This window comes from Orycteropus afer, unplaced genomic scaffold (assembly GCF_000298275.1).
Source record: "Orycteropus afer afer isolate SDZICR_OR568_19922 unplaced genomic scaffold, OryAfe1.0 scaffold00048, whole genome shotgun sequence".
NCBI lineage: Eukaryota > Metazoa > Chordata > Mammalia > Tubulidentata > Orycteropodidae > Orycteropus > Orycteropus afer.
In genome coordinates, this window is record NW_006921635.1 from 2,636,592 (window position 1) to 2,645,688 (window position 9,097).

A 9,097-nucleotide genomic window follows, 5' to 3' on the forward strand; every position below is an offset into this window, starting at 1 on the left:
GTGGAGCCCAGTGCTGCTCTGACACCCATGGGGGCGCCGTGGTCCCAGCACCCAGCGCAGCTTCAGAGGCGTGGCTGGGCGGTGTGAAGAGCGCCCCGGGCCTTTCAGGGCAGGCAGGCTACTCCTCCCACCGTCAGCACCTGGGTCCTACCCACTCGGCTGGGTCATCTGGGCCCCCCAGAGGATGCTGTGGTGGCCACATGCTGACATTTAAACGCCATCCTAATACCCCGAGGCTATGAGGACCACAACCCGGAGCCGCATCAGTGAGAGTCTGGGGCGGCCTCTTGCTGGCTGGGGACTGGCTTTGCCTGTCCACACTAGCTGCCTTTTGGTTACAGCCCATGCTTCCTTTGTTCCTCTCCTCTCAGACTTTCTGAGACGGAGGTTTGGGTGACTGACACTCATCATGCCTGACCAGGACAGGCTTTGTAAGATTCCTTTGCCTGTGAAACTCGTGCCCTTGTTTCTAACCTCACCTGTGTCTTGGAGTCCCTTGGACCCCGGGAAGCATAGCCCCAGGCCTAGAGATTTTGGCAGCATTAGATGGCCCCAGGCATTGGGGTGTTCAAAAGTCTCAAACAAACCCAAAAACCTGAACCAAACCTGCTGCCATCGCATACATCCTGACTCCTGGCGACCCCGCGGGCTGCAGAGTCGTAGTGCTCTGCAGCAGGGTCTTGGCTGTAATCTCTGTGGAGAGGAGGCTGGTGGCTCAGGGGGTCTCTGCTCGACCGTTCACCAGTGCTGCAGAAAGCTGTACAGCCTGCGTCGGCGAAGATGACGGCCTTGGAAAGCCTGTGGGGCAGTTCTGCTCGGCCCGGCAGGGTCTCTAATGAGCTGGATTGACTTGACAGCAACAGGTCTTGTTTTTTAAACCTTTGTGGAAGCAGTTCACCAGGCTTTTCACAAAGCTGCTGGGTGGGTTAGAACCACCAGCCTTAATAGCAATCCATTGCAAGCCGCCGCACCCTCTCAGCCTGCTTTCATGAGGATTTACAGCCTTGGAAACCCTATGGGGCAGTTCAGCTATGTCCTGCAAGGTCACTGTGAGTCAGAATTGACTTGATGGCGGTGGGCTGGGTTGGGTTTGGAGTGTTGCGTGATGCGCAGGCACCACAGTTTAACTTAACAGTTGAAGGGCAGCTGGGTTGCATCCAGTTAATTGCAAGTAAAGCTGCTATGAACATTCAAGTACAGGTTTCTGTGTAAACAGAGTCTTTTGTTTCTCTGGAATAGGAGCCCAGGAGTGCAGTTGCTGGGTGGAGTATATGGTAGTTGCCCCACAAACCGTTTCCTAGTCCGGCTGTATGGTTTGTGCTTCTTTGTTCTTTTAAGTGGCTTAGCAGCTGAAGGAAAGATTCACTACAGGCCCTGGTCTATGAAGCAGATAGCAGTGGGGCTGCCCTGGTTGAGGGGTGACTGGGAGCCCCACCTGCAAGGGCTCCTCAGCCATCTGAGACCCCGGTGTCCCAGGGACCTCTTCACTCACTGAAGCAGCAGGAAGAGATGACCCGATCCCCTCGCCCGAAATGCGGGGCCGTCCCGGCTTGTGGAGCTGGTGTTCACTCTGCACGTCACCCTGGGGCCTTTGTTTTGAGCTGAGCTTCGTCTCTGGGGTCCTTGGGCATAGGTAGTATGTGTCAGGAGAGAAGGCACCTGTGTGTCCCTGAGCAGAGCCCTGCAGCTCGCTGGCTCCCGTGCCCGCGATGGAGACATGCAGCCAAGGGCTCTGTCTCTGTGCTCCTGCTGGAGTCAGCAGCCCGTGTGCTGCCCGTGGGCCAGGAAGTGTGCAAGAGCGAGGAGTGAGTACAGCTAGAGGGGCGGGTGGTGAGCCAGGCCAGCTGAGAGGAAGGAAGTCGCAGCTAAAATAAACCGGGAGGGGGTGACAGAAAATGTGCTGATCAGGGTGGGGTCAGAGAAGACTGTCTGAAGAGAGAGAAATGGGGACAGCACCTGGGGAGGGATTTTGTGCTGCTGACCCTTTTAAGTCCACGGACAGCTGAGGTGGGAGAAGTATCTGCCGTGGGTGCGAGAAGGGCGCCAGAGCACATGCGTCTGTGTGTCTGCTGTTTCCTGTAGCCCCACTTTGTCTAAGCTCTGTCAGACACATCCTTCCATTGCCTGCTTCTCACCCCTCACCTCTTACCCGAGGTCTGGGCAGGTGGGCCCCGTCTTACCAAATAGCTCGCCATCTCTGAAAGGCCAGAGGGAAGCCCTTGTTGGGCAAAATAAGCACCACTTTGTGTCAGGCAAGGAGCTCTGGCAATGTAGTAGTTAAGACATTTGGCTGCTAACCAAAAGGTTTGTGGCTCGAACCCACCAGCTGCTTCACAAAAGATGTGGTAGTCTACTTCTGTAAAGACTGCACATTTAGAAACCCTAGGGAGTTGTTCTGCCCTGCCCTGTAGAGTCAGTATGAGTCGGAGAAGACTCAGCAGCAGTGGGTTTTGAGTTGTGTTCGTGTCAGCCCCCCTAACAGACCACCAGGCAGGCACTGGGCCAACTCAGCAGCATGGGGAAGGTCACTGCAACTCCCAGGGCTCCAGCTTTCGCCTTTGATCTCGAAGCCTGGTTCTTAAGGCTGAGCTCCATCCTGCCGACTGGCTGATTCTGTAACTTCCTTGGAGAAGCAGAAGCCGGCTTTCAAAACAATCTGGCCTGAATCTTTACAGCTATTTACTTTTGCAAGAACAATGGCGGTAGTAAAGAATTCAAGTCACAGTGCAGCCATTTAAAGTGAGAGCTCAGACAGTCACAGGACAAAGCCGGCCTGAAAGCTGGTTGCACGGGAAGTCGGCCCGTGCCTTAGGAATGGGGTTGGGTGGACAGTGTCGGAACCAGAATCCAAGGGGCTGGGGTCGGCTGGTAGCCTCTGTCTCGCACATGGTGCCAGGTGGAAGGACTGGAAAGCTAGAGGTATGCTGGGCCCTTGGGGTGGAGCGGGGACCTCTGAACTGTCTGTGAACTGTGGGTTCTCATCTCGTGTGTTCTTTGCAGACACAGAATGTGCAGCTTAACAAAGAAATGACGCTCACCAGCAACCGGAGCCTGGCAGAAGGGAACCTGTTGTACCAGCCACAGCTGGACTCCCTGAAAGCAAGTCTGACGCAAAAATACCAGGAGCTTCAGCTGCTCTTCGAAGCCTATCAGATAAAGCAGACCAAGCTGGGTAACTTTCATGGGGGATCTTTCCAGGAATAAAGAGCTGGGCGGAGGACAGCCTGGCACACTGTTGCTCTGCCAGAAGGAAATCCAATAAGGAAAGTTCCAGGTGGAGGAGATGATTCTGCTGCAGTGAAAAAATAGTTTCTGTCCAGAATGGGGTCACCAACTTAGAAAAGCAATGCCGCCTGCTAGTTGAAGATGCCCCCTGGCAGCGTGGAGGTGGTGGCCCTGTTCTGGGTGTGACGTTTTCTTCACAGTTAATGATGAGAAATACCACTCGCCAGAACATTTTATTTAATGTCACACTTTAATTTGCATCCATTATGAAGAGACCAGGGCACTTTCACTAGCTTTCAAAGGGTCATCTGGGTTACAGGTAGCCCGGTAAAAAGCGTCGTCTTCTGGGAGGCTTGCCGGCTGCTGTAACCCCCTTCCGGTAGCCCTGTGACTTCAGTTTGAACTTCCTGTCACGCCAGCCAAAAGGGTCCGCAGTCAGAGTCTGGCAACAGATCCAAGTGTGGGGAGCTGATTTGGGAATGTAGGTTGGTTAAAACACCTTGGAAGACTGTCTGGCGGTGCCTCCTGGAAGTAACCACCCCCGTGTTCTGTGCTGCAGCCGTTCCACACCTGGAGTCCGCCTAACCGAAGTGGGCATTTAGGGCCCTCAAAAGATACGTACAAGAACGTTTGTTGCAGCCCAAACTTAGAAAGACTCTAACTGTCCATATACAGATGATGGGTACAAATTGTGATGTACACACAGTGGGATCCCGTACAGCAAGTGAACTGTAGACACACACACACCTTGGGTGATGTCAGTGACTCAGCACTGGGTGAAAGCAGCCACACACACAGACTTAGATCAGTAGAGGTGTTACCTTTGGGGAGTGTCATCTGGCGGTGGGTCTGAGGGTGCCTTCTGGAACCATCCTTTATCCTGACTGGCCTGCAGCTGACCTGAGTGGTAGTTTTTGAGTTTACACGTATATGTAAATAGAATGTAAATATTCGAGCCGTATACTTCAGGTTCGTCCACCGTATGTGAGTGATCAGTCAGAGTGGGAAGGAGATACAAGTGTCCTGGAAATGAGCTGATGCAGGCAGCACTCCTGTGCTGTAATGAGCTTTGGTCTGGAAGGGAAATGAGAAGCAGTATGGACAAGCTTGTCATTCTGGGGGCTGGGGGCATTGTGGTTCTGAGGTTGCACCTGGATGTCCCCTCACTTCAAATTTCTTGCACTTCCAGATAAACAGTCGAAGAGTGCTTCCTTGGAGACCCTCCTGGCACTTCTCCAAGCTGAAGGGGCCAAGATTGAGGAAGACACGGAGGTAAGTCCTGTTCTCAGATCCTGGTTCTCCTGGGTAGTGCCCAGACCCAGTCCTGGTGTGGTGTAAGAGTGTCACCACGCCAGAAGTGGGACTCAGGCTGGGCTGGCGCCACCGGGGCTACAGGGGCAGGGTGTGCAGGCCACCTGTGAGGAGGGCTCAGGCCAGGGCCGGGCCAGGCTTTGGGGAAGCAGTGGGGAGCCTAGTCCCCAGTGATGATGTTGGCACTGGGCTGCTGAGTCAGAGGCCGATCCTGGGGGAGTTGGTAGCTTCCTTTCCATCTGCTGTGTGGGTGTTTGAGTCCGTGGGTGGTCCCAGTGCCTTCTGGAGTTGAGTATTGCAGGGTGTGGCCTCAGGGAAATGAGTTGGGGGCTGTGGGTTTGAACCGACCATCTCTCACTTAGTAGCCGTGCTGCGCTTAACTGTACTGCCCAGGACCCCATAATGTAGCCCAGAGGTGTCTCGAGTCGGGGCTGGCACTGTCACTAACATTAGGCTGCTGGTTCCTGTCCAGGGTGTCAATGAGTGGGCAGCCAAGTATGAAGAAGAGAAAATTGGCCTGCGTTGTCCTGAGGAGGGAGGGCAGGGCTGGGCATGGGGGTGACTTGCTCAGTGCTACAAGGCCCCTGCATCTTATTGACCCCCTCCTGTCCTTACTTCTGGCATTGAGGGGGACAGGGACCCCCCCTCCCCAGCTCTCTGGCTCTTTGCCCCCCCCACCCAACAGTGGTGGTTCAGTCAGATGGTGTCGGTGGGAAGCTGGGGTGTTGCCTCTCTCTGCGTGGCTGTTCTTGGAGCCCTGGACAGTGCAGGGATTTTTCTCCCTGATGGCTGGCATGCCCCCATAACCAGTGTCACCCGCATCTTTCAGAACATGGCGGAGAAGTTTCTTGATGGTGAGCTTCCCCTCGATGCCTTCATTGATGTCTATCAGAGCCAGCGGAAACTGGCCCACATGCGGAGAGTTAAAATTGAGAAACTCCAGGAGATGGTGCTAAAGGGGCAGAGACTCCCGCAGGCCCCGGCCCCGCTGCCACCCAGGATGTCAGAGCCCATGCCTGTTGCCCCCCTGCCCTACTCTGTCCCCGAGGCCAGTGGGCCAACCACTGTCGCGCCACGGCGCATCCCCCCTCCGGTGCCAACAGGACGCTTAGCCACCCCGTTCACATCCGCCACAGGCTCGGGACAGGCCCTCCTGTACCCTGGATTACAGTGCCCTCCACTGCCACCCCGAGTGGGCCTCCCCCCGCAGCAGGGCTTCTCCACGCAGTTTGCGACACCATACCCGCCAGCCCTCCCTCAGCGGCCCCCACCCCGGCTGCCCCCGCACCAGCCGGGCTTCATCCTCCATTGAGTGTGCCCAGCCATCCCGGGGCTTTGCACACGCCGGAGGATGTTGTGCCACCTCGTTGGGGCACGGTTCCCAGGTGCTGTGGCCATCTGGTTTGAGTAGACACCCAGGCTCTGTTCACAGAGGCAGCTGTGCGGGCCAGCCCTAGACTGGCACCCAGTGCCAGGTGGGGCGACGCATCCTCAGTGTGATTTCTAAGTATCGTCTTGTCGATGAACTTGGGAGTTAAGCCTTCCCCTGTCCATCCCTGTTTAGAAAGTGGTCCTCCCACCGCAGCTTCTGTGTGGCGTGGCTCACCTTCAGAAGACGCCGTGTGTGCCCTCTGCAGGGCTGGCAAGAAGGTGCACCCAGCCCCGGCAGCAGTCATGCTGTCCATGGACCTGTGGGGCCTTCTCGTCACCACCCCTCTGCCCCGAACCCGGCTGCTCTTCGAAGGCCTCAGAGCCACCTTGGTTTGCACTTGACTGGATGCCATGTGCCAGCTGAGAGAGCTGGGCTCATGGGACAGATAGGATGGCACCCCTGCCCTATCCCCCCAGCCAGCCCTGGAGTGTCTCTCCAGAAATACTCCCCTAATATTTTTACTACTCGTGGAATTTACCTGTTTTGTATTGGAGAGAAAAATCTTTTTTGACACTCACAAGACCATTCAGGGAAACTTTATAAAAATGCAAATCTTGTTCTGAGCAGATAGAGGTGCCAACCAAGTGGACGGCGACGTCTTTTCTTGCAAGCGGTGCGCAGTCACCCACGAAACTCGTGCTGTGCCTTAGCGCCACCTGGTGCCAGGATTGGGCCTGAGAGGGGCCAGGCGCCCCTTCCTGCAGGGCTGGGCCAGCCCCGGCCACCAGAGGAGAACCACTCTGCTCTCAGGAAGGAGGGCTCCTCTTCACTCATCATTTGGTCACAGGTGGAAAAGTTGTCCTGCCACCTTCCACTGTGACCCTCTTAGCCAGCGTTCCCTGCCTCTGGCCTCGGGCAGTGGGCTTCAGGGCTGGGTGGGGAGGGGGTGGGTGGGACTCTGAGAAGCTTTGTGGTTTGGTGCAAGTCCAGCCCACAGGGTCTTCCCCTCCAGAGGCACCACACACCTGTTGACAGGTGAATGCCTGAGTGCTCATTGGTAGATTGTGTGCCCCACCTCATCCTGTCAGGCAGCCAGGCCCCTAAGTGACTCCTGCCTAGTGGCTGCTGCCTGGGTGTGCTCTGCCCCCCTTTGCACTCAGTGGTCCCCCATTCTGCTCCTGGTCTTGAACTCCTACTGTATTGTAACTTTGTTGAAACAACTGTACTGGACGATTTGCTGCCACGCCAATCGGATGGGCTTGCCCCTCCTTGAAGCTCGAGAACCGGGCCACTCTTCATACCTCTGCCACCGCTGCCTGGACACCGAGCCCAGCAGCAGAGCTGGCTCCAAAAGTGTGAGCACGGTTGTTGACCTTGTGAAGGGCCCCCCCAGGCTGGCCTTGCCACCTTTCCACGGCTACACCTGGAGCTGTGCCCTACAGCTGTAGGACCTTCCGATGAATGGTCCTGCCACTGACTTGGGGATGTTCATCACGTGTCTGCTTCTGGAACTTCAGGGATCAGAGTTCAAGCAGGAAACCGATGGGGGAGGCCAGTCTTGAAGTTAGAAAGCATCTGGGACTGCAGTGCCCCATGCGGGCTGGCCCCGGCCCCAGCTCCAGCTGTGGGGCCTCCCTCGTCCTGTGTGTTTATCAGAGATGTGTCATGAACGTTGGGGCCGGAGAGCAGTGCATCCCCGTGTGTGTACAGGAGAGCATGTCTTTCAGGGTCGCCGCTGCCCTGCTGGGGCCTCTGAGCCCCTTTACACGATGTCACCAGTTTGCTGCACAAGCAGTGGAAGCTAGTTTGATGTTCTCTGGTTATTTCAATAAACGGTAGACTCCCAGTGGCTCAGACTGTGTGTGTGTCATCGATTGTGGTAACACGTGTCACGGAACCTTGGCATTGTGCTCACAGTGTTGTGCAGCCATCACTATTTCCCTAAATCTCTCATCACCCCAGACGGGGCCATCGTGAAGGCCTAGCCAGCAGGCATCGCTCGTGGAGTGAGGTGGGCTGTCACTGGACAGCAGTGGATGCCAGAGGACATCGTGTCCCCACCATATGGGGGTGTTGAGGGGCAGGAAGGTCTGGCCTCCAGAGGTCAGTGGGGGGTGGTTGCTGCCATCAGGTTGGCCCTGACTCATGCCATACTCCCATGAGGTTTGCATTGACGGCTGGTATAGTGGGTCACGTGGCTTTTATTTTTTTGATGTTTTTCTTTACAGACCTGCTGACAGGTGTTCAAGGGTGCAAGGTGGACCTGCCATTCAGGGTCATAGAGTCTAGTACCCAAGGCGTCTTCCCTGTTAGGTCCAGATGCTTACCCCCCTGGAGGGAGCTGTGTGAACCCTGATGCCCTGGGTGGGGGGCTTCCCCTCAGCATGCCAGTGGGATGCAGGCACCCCCATTCACCTCTCACACTGCCTGTAAACTGGAGCCCTGTCCTGCAGGTCACTGTCCTGGAAGGAAGCAGTTAAGAGGGAGACTGTTCCTGAGAAATCCAGGCCTTTTTTCTTTTTTCCCCAAGGAGAATGTGTCTGATTTTCTCTGTTCCCAGTGGCTGCTAGGAAGCGCACAGCCAAATCTGTAGTCCACCCTCCATCAAGACGCTAGACGTCACAGTATGAACTTTGTGAGCTGCTCTTCCTGAAGCCAGCCTTGTTTGTCCCTTGTCACCTCTAGGGGGCCCTTCTGTTCATGAGAAAGTCCAGGGAGGGACAAGACTGGTTGGAGATAGAAGAGCAGGACAGACGGACAGAGAGCAGCCTTGAGGGTGCATTCCAGACTAGCACCCTGGGGCTGTTCAGGTGAAGGCTTGATCACCAAGGACTGTGGGGCGTGAGTCAAGTGATGTTTCCTCAGCCTCAAATGCAGTCACTGAGGCCAATTCTGAGTGGTTTGTACATCAGCATGTTTTTATTTGGTATAAAGGATGCTTGGCTTTGAAAAGCCAGTTTTCTCTGCAGACAAGAACTAGACACTGGCCTTCTGTGCTGTGTGTCTGTGCTCATCAGCACCACCACACCCACCATCCTGTCTGACGCACAGCCGCCCCGGGGGCAGGTAGGATGGGAGCAGGGGGCCGGAGCCAGCTGGCCAGGAGCTGGCATGCAGGTCCCAGGTCACTTCTCTCCCTCTGGCTGGTGTGTCGTTTTACTCTGCCAGTGTTGGTGAGCTGCAGTAAGG

The 9,097-nt window shown here is 55.9% G+C and overlaps 1 protein-coding gene across 1 annotated transcript in view; it reads left to right on the forward strand.

Moving 5' to 3' along the window:
* Nucleotides 1-5,848, forward strand: part of VPS37B (VPS37B subunit of ESCRT-I) — a 30,317-nt gene extending 24,469 nt beyond the window's left edge. Inside the window, exons 2-4 of the mRNA XM_007938246.1 lie at nt 3,001-3,172; nt 4,415-4,497; nt 5,366-5,848. Coding sequence (XP_007936437.1) covers nt 3,001-3,172; nt 4,415-4,497; nt 5,366-5,848 — 738 coding nt within the window. The remainder of the gene's footprint in view (nt 1-3,000; nt 3,173-4,414; nt 4,498-5,365) is intronic.
* Nucleotides 5,849-9,097: the final 3,249 nt, after the last annotated feature.